This window comes from Nyctibius grandis, chromosome 15, assembly GCF_013368605.1.
Source record: "Nyctibius grandis isolate bNycGra1 chromosome 15, bNycGra1.pri, whole genome shotgun sequence".
Classification (NCBI taxonomy): domain Eukaryota; kingdom Metazoa; phylum Chordata; class Aves; order Nyctibiiformes; family Nyctibiidae; genus Nyctibius; species Nyctibius grandis.
Window position 1 is genome coordinate 9,563,416 of NC_090672.1, and position 16,723 is coordinate 9,580,138.

General features: G+C 45.0%; 1 protein-coding gene across 2 annotated transcripts in view; it reads left to right on the top strand.

Annotated features, from left to right (window-relative positions):
- RHBDL3 (rhomboid like 3) overlaps positions 1-16,723 on the top strand; it is a 64,228-nt gene that overhangs the window by 34,606 nt on the left and 12,899 nt on the right. For both annotated transcript variants that reach the window (XM_068413430.1, XM_068413432.1), the window contains one exon: positions 3,237-3,395. In XM_068413430.1, the coding sequence (XP_068269531.1) occupies positions 3,237-3,395 (159 nt within the window). The remainder of the gene's footprint in view (positions 1-3,236; positions 3,396-16,723) is intronic.

The following is a 16,723-nucleotide window of genomic DNA, read 5'->3' on the forward strand; positions in this document are numbered from 1 at the left end:
GTTCTGCAGGACCAGAGCAACCCCTTGATTTTTGTGGCTAGCTGTGATACCAGAAACAGCTTGCAGCAGTTTGAAGTGTTGGTGTATATTTTGAGTGCTGTGGTGACAGATGAGTTTTTTTAATATGCTGAAAAAAAATTTTAAAATATAAATAAGAGAACTCCCTTACAGCTGGGGTTTACAATAAAACATTCTGCTCCAGGTTGTGGAAGCAGTGATCTAGTCCTGCTCTGAGGCAAGCCTTTTTAGTTCAGATGCCAGTTGTTTATTGTTCACGTCTTACTCTTTCATGCTGTTCAGATCCACGATTTTAATTAAAACCTCTTTCTTATTAGTATCATTAAGTCAGTGACAAAAAAAATTATACGTAGTAACATGAAAGAGAACAGGCTCCCTAGAATGTTTACAGGACTGAAAATACTAGCTGCCTTCTGCCGCTGCTTTGATTTTGGTGGGATGAGCAGCAGGACAGTGAGCTGAAGGAGGAATGCTGGTGCTTATTGGTGTGAGAAAGAAGCATCCTTGGAGCAGAAGCTCATTCGTAGCCACCACACAGGCTTCAGGTGTCTGTTTGGAAAGCCAGCAGCCAGTAACCGGCATGGACAGTACCGTCCTGAGTGACAGGATCGTATCTGCTCTAGCGATAGTGAGTCTGGAGTCACTAGTGTGTCCTTGTGGGCTAGCTTGAAACTCTGATGTGGTTGTGTAATTTTTGTTCTTGCTTACAAAATGTTTCTTTTTAGAATGCCTTAAAGCCGAACAAAATCTGGGAAAAGTGGTTTGTGATCTGAGCAGCTCTTTTGTGCTTCGGGAGCCGGTGTGCTTCAGCTCTGTATCTCTTCTGCCCTTTGCAGGAATAGCCACGTTCCCCGTGGCTGTGGCCGTTGATCTTTCCTACAAAGTCAAACAAGGAGCACACAGCATGGGGAGAGTCCCACGCTTCAGTCACCGACCCTGACCCTCAAAGTAGGGAGGCATTTAAACCTTCAAGGAGCAAATGGGTTTGTCCTAGACGAGATAGGTTCTGACATCTTAAATGTCAAGATATAGTTAAAGTGGTGCAGTTAAGTAAGATGTTGGTTAGGTCAAATGTTTTCAGGAAACAAGGATGAACACAGCAGTATCTGTGGGACTGCAGGTGTTAGATCCATTCACTGAATGACTCATCTCTCGGCTTCTGCAAATTCCCCTTGAGAAAGGTCATCTCAGGTATTATGCTAATAATACTTTATTTCCTGGGTACCTGTGCCTCTGGGATTGGGTACTGCACACTTAGGCTGGCTTGGGAGTCCCAGCAAGAGACAAAAAGTATCAGAGCTGAACCCGAGTGGAGAAGCCCTGGTTTTGGGGTTGATTTTAGAATTTGATCTGTTAACTCAAAGCATCAGAGTGGGCTGACTGGAGTAGGGGAGCTAAACTTCTCCAGGGATTAATATTAAGCCCTTGTTTAACAGTAAACAGCTGATGAAATCCACCTTTGGCTCTGAGTGCCAGCTGTCAGGAAGGTACATCCAGGCCACCTCGCAAGGACAGAACAACCCTTGACAGGGGGTGGGGGAGAGTGCTCAGCTCTGACTGTCCACAGGTCGCTTGGCTTGTCTTGTTCTGTGTAATCCACTTGCCCCAGCTGCTTCCTCACAGAGGGGCTGCTGCTTTGACAAAATAGCAGACCAGCCCTGCTCCAGCAAGGGGCTGTGATCTCAGGTTTGACAGCTCCTCCTCAACAAAGCAGCCAGTGATAGCAGAGTCCCCAGGAGCAGCAGGACAAAGATGCTCAGGTCAGAAGGAGACGGAGCCAGATTCTTGCACGTGGGCACTGCGTCCTCTAAACAAGCTGCCTGTGCCTGAGGCCGGTCTGTTTTATAGCTGCTCTGCTCACTGCAGAGTAGTGCCAGCCCTGCTGCTGGCAAGCTGCATCCTCTGCCACATCCTCCTTTTCACCTCCTCCCTTGCCAAGGCAGCTTTTACTCAGCCACGTCTGATCGAAGGCTGGGCGCCTGTTCAGCTTTTGTTCTCTGTTAGGAAAGAGCGAGGATTGTCAGGACCTTTTTGGCTCTGCCAAGGCCTTTTATGTCCCAAATGTTCCCATGAAAAGACTCCCTCCTGACCACCCTGCCCCCTGACAGCCATTGAATCCAGCCAACAAGCTTGATATCATTATCTACAAAAGGAGGCCAGTGAGCACGAGGGTCCTCACAGCCAAGTTTGGGAAATCAAAGGCAAATCTCCCAGCAACAGAGAGCTGGCAGAGATCAGACCGCACCACAGCTAGTGCGGGCTGGGCTGGCAGCTTGCGTCCACTGGTTTTCAAAGCATAAAAGAAACGTGCTCAGCGTGCTGCCAGCGCTGGCTTTGTCGGGGCTGGGAGTGTGCCCGCCTGTGAGCTGGCAGCCCCTCGCACAGTGCCCTGGGGAGCTTGGCATGGGCTAGAGGCCGCTGGAAGCAGTCGTTAAGTTTGAACAGCCATGCAAAGCTGTCTCTTTTTGGTCAGTGGCATTTTTAGGAGATTAACCACTTAGTCTGAGGGAAAACAGTGATGTGTTTGGTCAGAGTGGGATTCACTCCAAATATCACCTGGGACTTTCCTTCTAATGACTCTGGTTTATGTTCTGAAAATGGCATGTGGCTGCCTTGTCACTTTTAGCTTGACATAATGTTCATCTGCTTTGCTCCCAGTCCAGACTTTCTTTCCAATCCATCTTAAAATAGAGAGGTCTTCAGCAGGGAAAGCACTTACCGTTTTGAAGGCATCTGGAAAGGTGACTGTCAGAAACACTGAGCACAAAAAGGGCCTGAGGAGGGATAGCATATTCCTGTGTTGCAACTGTGTTAGGAAATACAGGAGTAAAACTGTTTTCAGTACCTTTTATCTCACAGATTGCATCTCTGGTTTGCTTAATAGTCCAGATAGAGAGGGATATAAAAAATAGCCAAAAGAAATGATGACTCAGAGGGAAGGAAGGTGAGGGGAGCTGACTTAGCTGCAGCTTGGGTGGAAAGGGATGATGGTGTGGATGATGATGCCTGGGTTCACCTCTCTCTGCAGCAGGGTGCTTTGCAGTCCCTGGGCAGTGAAAGGAAGCTGGGAACGGGGTGATTGCAGGGCAATGTATCACCAAAGCCTAGAGCAGCCCCTGGGGTCCCCGTGAGTCTGCAGTGGGTGATGAATGCATAGGAGGGCAGAGTTGTGTGTAACATGGAATGGTTAATTCTGGCACTTTCCCCTCCTATCCCAGTTTGATCCGGACAACACCGGCTACATCAGCACTGAGAAGTTTCGCTCCCTTCTCCAGAGACACGGCTCAGAGCTGGACCCCCATAAGCTGGAGGTCCTGCTGGCCCTGGCAGACAGCAACTCCGAGGGGAGGATCTGCTACCAGGACTTCGTCAACCTGGTGAGTGCTCTGGCTGGCAGGGCCTGTCAGTCCTTGGCTCTGCTTAAAACATTGACTATTGAGGGACAGTCTCTCTCCCTCCCTCCCTCCCTCTATCAACACCACTGTTTGCTATGTCCCTGCATCACATTCTGCATGGGCTTGCTGAAGCATTCAGTGGTGACTGAACTCTCAAGCCAAGAGTCACGTTGCTGCTGATTTTTCCAGGGAAACAAGTTTGCATGGGAAAAAACTGTGGGAGCTGTTGTAAGAGGAGCATGAAGCAATGGCTGCTACTAGTTTAGAGGCTTTTGCTCTCAGTATCAGTTGGTAGGTGTTGTAAGGAGCCATTTGTTTGCAAGCAGAGGTCTGTCAGTCTGGATGTCTCCTGGTTTATCTAGAGATTTCACCACTTCCAGACAAAAATTCATAGATAACGTTGTGTTGACTTGCTGGGTGGAGTCATATTGCACTGCTGTAGGCATCAACAGCAACAGGGATAAAGTGTTTCTAGGTCATGTTCATTTTATCCCAGGTGAGATGTCTCAGGCTGCATGAGTCATGATCTGGATGCCTCTGTATCTCTACTAATGAGTCAGTTAGTGAAGGGATCTCTCTGTTTCTTGTCAAGGCAGTTTGGCGAGTCAACACAGATGTAGAAATATGTTGTTAGACGCCCAGGATGGCCTAGAAACAGTTTGCAAGATAGGTATCTTGAACAATGGCCATTCCAGGGGCTTTGCCCTGTTCTTGCTCTGTCATTCCCCACCTGAGTTCCAGCAGATTTAGTGCAGCAGTAAGAGAAACCTGGGTGACAAAGTCAATGAGCAGTGAAAGTCAGTGACATCTCTAAGGTTTCGCTGGAAAGCTGGATGTGTTCTTGATGCAGAGTGTAATAATTTGCATCTCTGTGTTGCTGCAGTCAACATGGGGATTTGATCCCTCCATTTGTCATGGTCACTCATGCATGTGTTCTTGGTTTAGAAAGAAAGTGTCTTCTGTATGTCATGTCTTCACATTAATCAGAAAAATATGATAACAGGGTACAACTGTCAAAGATCCAGATCACAACCTCCGTTAGGCCGTGGTCAGTGTGAAGGTGAGATAACTGTGGTGCAATGACATAGATCTGCTGTATCTAATCGGGCTGTCTTGTTAGGCCCTTACATATATTCAGGTACACAGTAAAATAAATGTAGCAATTATTAAATAGATCACAGTGAGTGTGAGGTTTTCCTCAGCTCCAGCTTAATAAACAGTGTGGTCAATGGTACGCTGTGATCAGCAGTGTATTTATAGTAACAGCTGCTTGTTCTACAGTTTGGTATATTCAAAGTACCATGCAAGCATTCACTGACTGAGGTGCACAACACTTAGGTAGCAGGAAGAGGTATCATCTAATTTCTTTTACAGAAATGATGGCCTAAGGCCAGCCAACGTGTTGGCAACAGGCTCAGGAATAGAACTGGGCTTTTTCCTCTCTCCTCACTCCTCTGAGCTCCAGAGCAGCACAAGCTAATGAGAGGTAGGTGGGAGGTGAATGGCTTGGACATCCTCCTGCTTCAGGGAATGGGAGATTGTGCCAGCTCACACCCACCTGATGTGATTTCTGCAAAATGGCAGATTTCCTTCACTACTATTGAATGAGCCCTGTAAAGAAGCCATTGATTTTTCTGTCATCAGTCCCTCTATCCTCATCTGCATTTTTTGCACTTTCTAATCAATAGGCAATGCAAATGCCAGAACATTAAATGACTTACAAATGGCATCTCTTTTCTCACTCCTCCCCTAGTTGCTATTGATTTCCAACATCCAAACTTTTTAGGGGTCCTTCTCTTTTCCTTAGTTTCCTGCTCCCAAACCTGCCTTTTGAAATTCCTGATGGAAAGAAACAGCACAGTTGACACAGAAGCTGTGAAATTAGTGATTTCCTTCACTTTATAGCTGTCAATCCTGGAAACTGTGTGTGGTGGTGTTTAAGTGCATGCTTGTGCTTGATGATCATCAGCCATCTCCACTTTTGCTCAGGTTAATTTGTCTCTTTCAGTAGCTCTGCTCCCAAAAATGATGGTGCTGGATGTGGGGAAGGGAAAGACTGACCTTTGACTAGATCCACAGAGGTTTTACAAGCATGGCTCTGTGTGTGTGGTTTTCCTTTTCTCCATCAGTATTAATAAGTACTCTGATGTGATCAGAGAATCTCATGGCCTCCCAAATGTGTTCAAGGTACTGCAACTTTGAGCAAGAGGTAAAATTGCATTAGTAAAGCTCTGGCCACTGGCGAGGCCTTGAGGGGAGGAGTGGGGCTGGATATCAAAGATGCATTACAGTGCAGTTCTCAAAGCAGAGGTGTGGAAGGAAGGAGACTCCTCTGTGCGTGTGTGTCTCACAAGCAGCTCTTTTGGTTTCTTTCCAAGCGTGGAGATGGAAGGAGCTGATGAGCTGCCTGCTCAAGCTACTATGAAATAAATTAACTCTATCCCAGCCAAAACCAGTACAAATATGCACTGTCTCACGGAACCCAGCAGAAAGAAGGGTTTAACCACTGGGTGTCGAGAGAACTCTGTCTCCAATGGTCAGTTCCTGGGATATGATATACTCTCTGTTTTTTCTCTCAGCTTTGCTAATGATTAAAATTGAGCAGAGAGGGTCTTTTCTTTTTTCAGCCTTGTAGAACCCTTGATCTTTGCTGGGTTCCCTGGAAGTGCGACAGAATGTGATGCTGCTTATTCTGCAGCGTGCTTGAGAGTCTGATGCTGAGAGATGCTATTAGTGACCACAGAAGCAGCTATAATTCTATGAAATTATTATTTCCAGAAGGCACTACAGGCCATAAACCTCACAGAGCAATAGTGTTAATGCTTTGTTTCCTCCAGGGTACTGCATGTCCCGGAGAGGGCAGTAAAAAGTGCTCACACCCATATGCTCCAGCACCATCACGAGCACCAAGAACTCTGCCTGCTCTCTCAGACACTGTGATCCCCAAATAAAGGACTGCTATTGAGCAAAGCTGATGTCCAAAGTGTGTGTGAACTTCTAGATGCACCAAAAATCTAATTCTAGAACTTCTCACCTTAATAAGGAGACCCAGATATACTCACACAAAACATATACCTGTTCTCAACTCAGCAAAGCAGCTTGAATTTTTAAAATTGAAGATTTTGCAGGATGAGAATAGACCCTAGAAATCACTCAGTAAATAATTTGAGTAATGAATAAATTCAGGGAAGCTGAAGCCTCCTGGTGTGATCTGCAAACAGAAAGGGCTGAAAAAAAATCAGATAGGCAACTCACTGGGAATTATTTCTCCTCTGTACATATGAGATTCATCAAATGTAGTTGTAAAACACAATGCTGCAATCATATCCGCTTCTGCTTCTACACTGGGGCTTGCAAGAATGGCAGAAAGCAGTTTCAGATGGGATTTCTTATCCTGTGTCTGAGACAGTGCAGAATAACACAAGTGCTTCCTGTACAAGTGGAGATGTCTTGTGCGTTTCTGTTGTCTGGTTGCTTTTCTGCATTGTGAAGAGAAACGCTGAAAATGCACAGTGAAAATTCTGGCTATGAACAGCATAGGCCACAGGAGGAGATAATGAACAAAGCTGTTTAACTTTGCTACTTTTAGAGAGGAGACAAGCCAGGAGGTAATTATAGGTGAGATGTTATTTGCTGAGACCCTTGCTGAACAGCAGTTGCTGCTGGCAGTCCTGGACTGCTTCGCGTAATGTCCTGTGAACTGTAACAGAGCTGAAGAGCAGAGCAGTGAGGCCCTGGAGAGACTCAGTCTCTTATTCTCTGGCTAAACCTTCCTTCTCTTCTCTGCTGGGGAAAGTGGATTGTTGCTTTGGACAGGTAGCTTTACCACCTCCTCACCCTCTTGATGTGTTCCTCTTCAGACATGTGAGTGGAGGCAAGGGGGTGCAGTGAAGCTTCTGAGACCTTACTTTGCTTGATGGAGGGGCAATATGGAGCCAGTTCAGGCTGTGGTGGTATCTTATATTCTCTTGTTGTGAAAATCAGGTAGGTAACTCCTAGCCTTGCTCTGGACAAGGAAAAGTTTTACAGAACCTCCTGTTTAATAAAGCAGCTTTTGCTAGAAAAGTAAATCACAGCTTATACTGAGACAAAACCCTTTCTGCAGCCCAAGAGATTTCTCTGCCAGTGCAACTTTACAGATCACTGCTGAAATGAGTGTGTTGTAAAAGTTGACCTCAACGCATTCAGTGTGGTCCAGATTGGACCTGCTGGCACAGGGAAGGGAATGTGGCTGTCCTCCATTCCAACACTGGCATTACCCTGGGAGGTGCTCCTAGTGCACGCTGAAGGTCTGTCCCTGCTACAGATTTCATGTTCAAAGGGCAGTACTGGAAGTCAGGTGGACCTAAGTTTTATTCCTGGCTCTGCAAAAGATTCACTGTGAAACACGTGGAAGCCTGTCTGTGCCTCATGGGTCTGTTTCTTCAACAGACGGAAGGAGATGAGAGTTGCATCTCTTTTGGGGTTCACAGTTTTGGCAAAGTCAATGGCAGTTCTCCAGTGGAAGAAGAGCCAGGTGCTGGGGAACCAGCTCTCTGATGAGCACTTGCTTGAGGAGCTGTGTTGGGTCTAGAAGAGCTGAGGACAAATGCTGTTCCCTGAAGGCAATGGTATTTCAGCATGTTTGAGAGGAATTAGTAAGCTGTGAGACAGAGTTCATGTGACTTGGGAAAAACAAAACACTGCTGCTTCCAATAGAAATGTTTAGCTGTAGCTTTATAGTAACTTGAAGCTGATGTAGCATCTCAGTAGTAAGCAAAATAAATTAGCTAATTAAACACACATCCTTTGTTTTCCAGATCAAGAATTAACACCTGTCTTGCTTTCCTTCGCCCTGCTGGCTTCTAGGGACAGGCTAGTTCTACCTCATTTTCAGTGAACAACGTGCAATTTTCAAGCACTGTGTAACAATAATCAGGTCACCCTAATCCAAACTTTGCTGGTGCCAGCACACTTTACCCTCCAGAGAAAGATTTCCTTTAGTTTTTGTGATTTCCTCTCTGGCTTGCTCAGTGTGCTGCCAGACTGCAAGTACTGCCTCTGCAAGTAGAGAAATAGAACTGCAGGTGCAGGCTAAGAAATCTGCAGCCTCTGCTCTTCCTTCTCATGAGTGACAGGTACAGAGGTCTATTGGCCATCAGAGAAGGTGAGAGGAAGGTATCTTTGCAATAGTTTCTTACTTCACAGAAGAGGCTGGAACATGATTAGCTGTTGGTGGAAGGCTGTCTTGTGCTATATGCTGTCGAGCTGGATGTTCAAAGGGCAGTTATGTCAGAATATTGCTGGAATCATAAAAACAAGATAAAATATGGGAGTTGAAGTAGATAAAGTGACTATCTAGAGGCTTGTTTGGGTCTGTGAATGGACTTTTCTCCAAACTCTCAACATGTTGTTTTATCTTAACAGGGCAGAGGTGGGATGTATCTCCAGGTGGGCACAGGATTTAGGAGGCAATAGCCAGCCATGTCAGAAGGACCAGTTCTGCAAGATGCTGAACCCCTCCTGCTGTGTCCTTAGCTCCCTATTCCCTCTTGCTCTAACTCCAGCCTGCTTGTCCATTGTTTTCCAAGGCTTCAAAACTAGCTGTTTATATTTTTCTTGAGACATTTTTCAGTAATGCATGGCTGGAAACCATTTGTTCTTGTTAGTCACTTCAGTGATAAAAGCAAGGCTTGGTTCTGTCCCTTGTGGGGACACTGCCTGTGCCCATAGGCTTTTCATGGCCATCCTTTCTGCTTTGAAATATGAGTTAACTCTTGCCTTTGCTGTTTCAATGCTTGCAATGGTAACACTTTTACTTGGGATACTTCCTCCAACCTGGCTTGAACTGAAATGAGGGGAAACAGTGAAAGAAGAGCTGCAGGTAGGGAAAGAGATCATAGAATCATAGAATGTTAGGGGTTGGAAGGAACCTCTGGAGATCATCGAATCCAACCCCCCTGCCAGAGCAGGACCGATCTAGGGCAGGTTACACAGGAACGCATCCAGACAGGTCTTGAAAGTCTCCAGAGAAGGAGACTCCACAACCTCTCTGGGGAGCTTGTTCCAGTGCTCTGTAACCCTTACGGTAAAGAAGTTCTTCCTCATGTTGAGGTTGAACTTCCTGTGCTCTGGAGATAGCTTTTTTTAAAAGGAGAAAACATTGACTTTTGGCATTGAATTTGTGAGTGTGTATGTGACAGCACCAGGAGGGCTTTATTATCTTTGTGGAGGTGAGCTTTTAAGAAGTTTCATACTGTATTCTTGTGTGTGGGGAGGTGAGAGGAGTCCTTTAAACCATGGTTTGCTTGGTTTTTTTTTAATGGTACTTAAAAGTACTTCATAGCACAGTCATAAGGTAGCTATAAATTCCACTTCCAGTGTCTTTGCATGTCCTTTACTGAACCAGCTGACAGCCTGCACAGAAGACTTAGGTGAACAAGGCTTTGCAGGAACTGTATATAATTTTTTGTTACCTGAGTCACTGGGAAGATAAGCAATAAAGCCTAAATCTCCAGTTCTAAGGGGAATCCCCAGGCAAGACGAAAGTTTACCCAAATGAATATCTCCTTTTCCTGCTAAATCCTTGTTCACTTCCTAGTGAGTGTTTTAAGCTTAAAAGGCTGTTGCAGAATAGCCCAAGACCTCAGTTCTAGTGGTCTTGTCCTGTGTTTGTCATTTTGTTCTTACTGTTGCTAATCTGGAACAGTTTGTTGCAAGCAAAGCTGCAGGTTTTATAGCTCCATTTCTTCCCCTGTGTGCTTCCAGTTAGCTGCACTTTTGAACCAGGGCAGATCCTCTGCCAAACATCAAGAGGACTCCCAGCTCTGGGGTGTCCTTTGTCCTGGAGTCCTCTGGGATGTCCTTCAGCTTCCAATGGGGCATCCCTTTAAGTGCTCCCTTGGTCCTTGATTCACTGTGTTGGCTGAAAGTATAGGATTCCTGAGCTCTCTTCCTGGCTTTCATTCAGAGGTATAATAATAAATATTTAATTACAAAAGGTTTGAAAATGTCTTACTTCAGTAGTTGATCTAATATTATGCTATTATGAGTAAGGAGGAGATTTTCTCAAGAGATAGATGAGAGCGATCATATCATTGTGTCTTTATCCATCTCTTCCCTCTCAATGTATTAAAGCTCTTATTGAGGTGCAAAGTGCTCACTCCAGGGAGAATTTCCAGGAGCTGAATACCACTCCTGACAAATGTGCCTCACACTGCCTTCATGTTGTTTTCCTTCCTATTTTGGAAAAACTGGTGATTTTTGATGTTCCAAGAGCCACGTGCATCCCCTGGGTGGGGGGAAAAAGCCATCAGAAGGCCAGGTGAGTATCCTGAAAGTTAGTAACGGGGATGCAAGAGCTGCTTTTGGAGCGTATTCAGCTTGTACATTGATCTGAGTCCATTAGATACTGGCTACACGTAGCAGCAGAAGAGAGAACTTTCTTCCAAGTGAACTAGTCTGGCAAATAAGCATTATGCCAATTAAAGTGGAACTTAGCATAGAAGTTTCCATCCTTAACCATGATTCCTCAGCTGTTTCCAGTTATGTACAGTTGAAACTTGAGAAGCACGATGTCAGCTTAAGTGGCCATTTAATTATGTATGTATCTAAAATACAGACGTGAGTGGGAAATGCTATGAAGATATTTTTTTTAAAATTCCTTCAGAAAATTAAATCTGGATTCATTTGAGTTGTGGAATCCTTCCCAGCACCAATGAAAAATGGAACAGGTGTTGGGGGGTTTGAAGTTTCAAACTTGCTGTGTTTTGACACGATGTTATTTGAACCACAATGTTAGTCTTGTCCTGCAAGCAGCGTTCTTGCAATTAACCTTGAAATCTGCATGTGGTTTACCTTTTCTAATGGAAATGCTGGAAGGTCTAAGCCTGGCACATTTAGTAGGAGTCCAGACAAAACCTTGAGCAGGGAATACCTGCAATGACCAGGATAATTTGTTTGGTCTCTCCTGCCTCTAATTTTTCTTGAATCCTCAGAGTAAACCACAAATCAGGATGTTGGTATTTGCTTTTTTTCCATTTGATTCTGTTTGGGAAAGTGCTACCAGGTTGGTTCAGAGGATGTGAACATCTGTGACAGATGAACTTGGTGCTGAGCTATGTGTTTTGGGAGAAGTAGTCTTTACCCACATTAGCATTTTGTAGAAGTGTGGAGTGAGGGAAGGAAATAAATGAGAAACTTGAAAGCGAAATTGATTGGAAAGGCTGCATTTGTAAGTAAAGTGGGTTATAAAACTGGAGCTGACAGAGGCTTTTAAAAAGCTTGAGCTAACTTCTGATTTAGTGTTCTGTGTCTTGGAGGATCAGAGCTGGAGAGCTGAATGCATTGCCTGTCACAGTGTTGTATGTGTTTAAAAATAGCCACAGACCAGCCTCAAAGATGCCAATACTTAATGGGCAGAAATCCACGTTTTTCCAAACCTCCTGAGTGAGGCTGAATAAAAACCACAAAAAGGGTAATGTGCCCCACACAAGCCCTGAAACTGGAGATGGGGAAATGCTACATGACTTGACTATTGATTATCTGGGGCAGCAACGGTAGTACAGATAGGAAAGGAACCCAGGGAAATCGGTCTGCCAGTGGAAATGGGTGGTTTCCATTGCAAGCTGCAGATTATCCAAGACTAGTTCTAGATTGGCATGTGTCCTGAATAAAAGCAGGGCTTTGTACTTTACCAGAGTTTTTGGCACTGTTCTGCATTAGATGGTAAGGACTCTTAGCCTGAATTTTGACATTTTCAGGTTGAAGACAGGTTCAGATTTAAGTAGGAAAATTTTTCCTTTCTGGCAGATGTATCAAACCCATCCTTTGAGCAGAGCTGTAGCACTAAGCCTTGTTTTGGTTCAGCATGGTAATACCAAAGGGCAGAGCTGGCAGTGCATGGTTACCAGTCATGGCAGCTTGGCTGTTTTGCAAGGGAAACTTCTTTATCTGTGCATAATAACTTTTTGCAGGCATGAAGGACTAAGGCAATGTGTTGTTCCCCACCGCTACCTTCATTCCCCACATACTGTTTGCTGCGCCCATCTGCCTGCAGCTTTAATATCATGCTCATTAAAGAAGTCCCAGATCAATTGCATGAAGAGAAGTGGGGTGGGCTGCCCTGAGCTTCTGCAGCCGTAATAATGTGCAGGCCAACAATAGGCCCAGTGTTCTTTCAACTGATGATTAAATACTTGGCTCATAAACACCAATATTATGTAATTCCAAAATCAAGTCAGCAAATTGTGGCCATATGGGAGAGCCTCTGTTTGGGAAGATTTGAGTCTTCCAAAGTCAGTCTGAGGAACAAAATAGGCTTCTCATCAAGAGCTGGTGAGAGCAGCGGTAGTTACTTAATCCTCTGTCTCTCCTCATGCCCATCACCTCCTACCTAGAGATTAAAAGTGTGATGCAAAGGCCTGTGGGGTTATGTGAGTAGGCCCAGGACTGTTGTGTTTGCTTGAGCCATGGCAGTCGGCTGTGCTGCCTCTTTGGAGCTCATTTCCTTGGTGTGATGGGCAATGGTTGCAGGTGGGGACCAGCAGGATGTCTTCTTACTGAGAGGCTGAATTTTAACAGGTGCTCAGTACATCCAGTCATCTACATCTTAGTGGATTGTGGGGGCTTTTGAGCACACGTGGTGTGCTCCTGACACTGTGTGTCCCTGCCTCATCTGGGTGTAAAACCATGCTAAGAGTACGGCATTTAGAGGGAACCTGGACCTTCTCTCCATATCCTCTGCTCTAAAGGAGGGCTGACAAATATTTTTATGTCCCTGCCTGAAGTGGCAGGAGGTTTAGTTAGTGCTAAGACATCTGACGAGTTAGAGTTATAATTATGGGTACCAAAGGCTTTTAATTTTCTGCTTAAATTGAAACCTGGCTCCCACTGACACAGCACCTACTCTTGCTGGTGGATGCAGGGAGTATCCTGCTCCTTGCCAGTAGTGTTCCTTCCAGGGAGTCTGCTGGTATGTCGCAATCTGGGAAGAATATCTGGGTGTCTCCATATGTTCTGCAAGACTGCAGCGGTTCATGACCTGCTCCATTTCATTTGCAGGCAGTTTTATTGTTGCATCTTTGCTAAGAGCTGATGAATTTGAATACCCAGTAGAACCCGCCTGTATCCTGGGACAGGATTCCACCCACCTAAGAAGTTGACTTCAAAGGTCTTTTCCATCTCTGAACACTTTGATCTCATGGCCTCATATCTAAGTTAGCCATAAATGATTTCTCAGGCATTTGCTTTGGTTTGTATTTACAAACCCTGGAAACTCTCTCCATTTGTATGTTTGTCTGTACCTATCTTGCAGTATCTGGGGAGGGCCACCAAAAATCAGCTAGGAGGAAGAGGCTGTGCTTGCTACTTACAAGTGCAGTTGATGTGATACATCCATACCTGTTGTTCAAAGAGGTTACCAGTGGGCAGTGCCTCATAGTGTATAGAAATAACCTTGTTGTTGTGTTGAGGCATACAAAGTCTTTCTCCAGCAGTTACACGTCCTTCCCAGAGTTCTATCAGCATTTTACCTGAGGGCTTCCCTTGCTCTTGTAATATCAACATTTAGTGCTTTCCTGTCATTACCAGTTTAAATAACTCTTGGTATTTTATCATCCAGATATGGCCAGAAACAACCAATATGGAACACCTTGTAAAAATAATGGGGTGTGAGAACAGGTAGTTGGGAGAACAAAGCTATGACTGTCTTTAATCATTCCTTGGAGGAAATCACATTGTCGTGAGCTTCCATTTTACCTTCTGTGTGGGGTGTGGAAGGTCCCGTGTTTTATTTTCCTCTCTTGGAGGAGGAAGGCAGAGCTCTCTGCTGAACAGAAGGGCTTGAAAGCAGTACAGCCTAGTGATCAGAGAAGTCCTGCAACCTGAGTTCTTCTAACTCCAGCGTGTGGCCTTGGGCAAGTCACTTAGTGTTGTGAGGTCCAGCTTCCCACCTTCCCAGGAGAGCTGGAGGCTTTGTTCCTCTGATGTGCGACTTCCACAGTGATCCTGCAATATCCTGCTCTTAACAAAACTAAGACGACCTTTCCCTTCTGCTTCATTTTCAGTATGTTGAGGAACACCTTCAGAAACATCACGCTGATGAATTTGCACTGCCCTGGCTGTTATTTGAGCTCTTTGGGCAGCATTAGCAGTAATGCAGAGCAGGACACTGGACTGACGGGGCTGTGCTGAATTCAGATGATAGAACTGAGCAAGTCCCTTCTTGCCATGCTCAGCAGTAACAGTTGGGTTCAGTGGTGCCTGCGTTAGGATCCTCTGCTGAACAAACGTGAGGAAATTTCTGTTACGAGCCTAGCACAGGCATGAATGTTGGCAGCCTTCAGTTTCCTGCCCATCTCTTTCACCAGTCTCTGCAGCGATGAGGTGATCATCTGCTGGGGGTGGTCAGCACTTCTTGATGCTGAACTGTAATGATGATTTTCTTTGGTTGACTGTGGAAACGATTATATTTTCCATTGAAGTGCTGCAGCAGGGAAAAGCACTGACTGTTTTGTTGTAGGCAGGAAAATCACATATATCACTGTAATTAGAAGCAGCGTATCAGCAGCTTCAGACAAGTGTCTGGTGTCTTAATCTGTAGCAGGCAAATTTGTAGTTTCAGTCTGAATTTATTCTTGTCCACAAGAGGAGCAAAACCAGGGAGAACGGAACAAACTGTGCGAGGGAGCACACACAGTAAGTCTCTGACAGGCTGCTCTGAACTAACCTGGAGAGAAGCTTTCTTCTGTGGACACAGTGAGAGGTCATTAGGTGGCTAGAGGTACCTTTTGCAACAGAGGTATGTCTGTCACCGACCAAAGAGTGTCTCACAAATGCTAAGGAAAGCCTTACACCCGGCGGATGTTTCTCTGTGAAAATATTGTCTTTCAATATGAGCAGGTTTTCTTAATGCAACAGAAGATCACCAATGGTTTTTTTCCCCCTTCATTAGTTTTAGATGAAAGCTTTTGGATGATGGACTTGAAGACTGGAAGAAAGATTTCTGTGGTCAGATTTTTTTTTTATTCTTTGCCTTTCTGCTTCTTTTGCCAAAGGTGTTCTACAAGTGTTTTATGAATGAGCAAAGGAAAGAGAGAGCAAAGGAGAAATACCAAGAAAGGAGAAAAAGTTTTTAGGGTAAACCTTTTTCTCACTAAAACAACTCAAAAAGAACAACAACAACAAATTTTTCTACTTGAAATAGATCAATTGCCTGTCAATGTTGCTCACGTCAGTGAATTTCTGCACTGGGGGGACAGGCTGCAAATGGAAGGCTAAGGAGGGATGGGCAGCTGCTGGGAGAATGGGTCGAAGTGCCATCACCTCAGATGGCCCCTTCGCCTTCCTCCAGTGATTAACAGGAGGTGGCTCCCTGCAGTGATTACTGTGTTTTAAGCAGCTTGGTCCAGCTTGGAACAATTACCCGTCTGCCTGGGCACTGAGAGCACAAGCTCTGGGCTTTGTTGTTCTTTGGGATATTAGCCGAAACCAGTGTGATCCAAGACAACTGGAAGCCAGCGCTGTGGAATGTCATCTCTTATTTGTTTCTGGGAGACTGAAGATGCTGGTGGCTTCTGAGATCAGTTAGCAGTTCTTTCAGAAGAAGGACCAGGCTGTCACGTTCTCTTCGCTGCCTTATACTGTAAAAGATCCCCCTACAGTGGTCTTTATGCATAATCAGCCTTTTAAGCCTTCCTGCAAAAGATTCAGCCAGTACACACAGTGACTTTAATGCAGCAGGTTTGTTTGACATCAGGGCTAATTAGCAATTATCCAAATCTTGGAGCAAGCTCTTTCAGACCTGATTTTTTTTTTCTTCCCTAAGCAGGCTAGGCATAAAATGCCATCTGCCTAATTTGCAAATGCAATTGCTTTAATTATGCATCCAAACTGGGAAAGCGTATGCTCAAAAGGTAGATAGCTATTTCTATGCATGTAAGATGATAATACATACACAAATTAGCTGTATCCTCCAAAGCCTGCACCATCTCAAAACCTGCCCCCTCTGAGGATAACTGTTTTAAAGAAGAAATCCTTTCCTCTTGCAAGTTTACAGCTGCTAACACAACCTGCACACCAGTTTAGTCTGTTGTTTTATTGCTGTTGCTCATGTTGTTTAATTTTACACAAAGGGATCATTTTCTTTGCCCAGAGTTAACTCCTGCCAACAAGGACCAGAACACAAGGGTTAGATGCTGTGAATGTACCTGCTGCTACATGGCAGGTGCAGGGAAGTGTCACAGAGCAGGGGGAGCCAAGGGAAGGAGGACACAGGAACGCCTATAGTGATAACTGATGGTGAAGACAGTGGATGTAAGGCTGGAGAATGG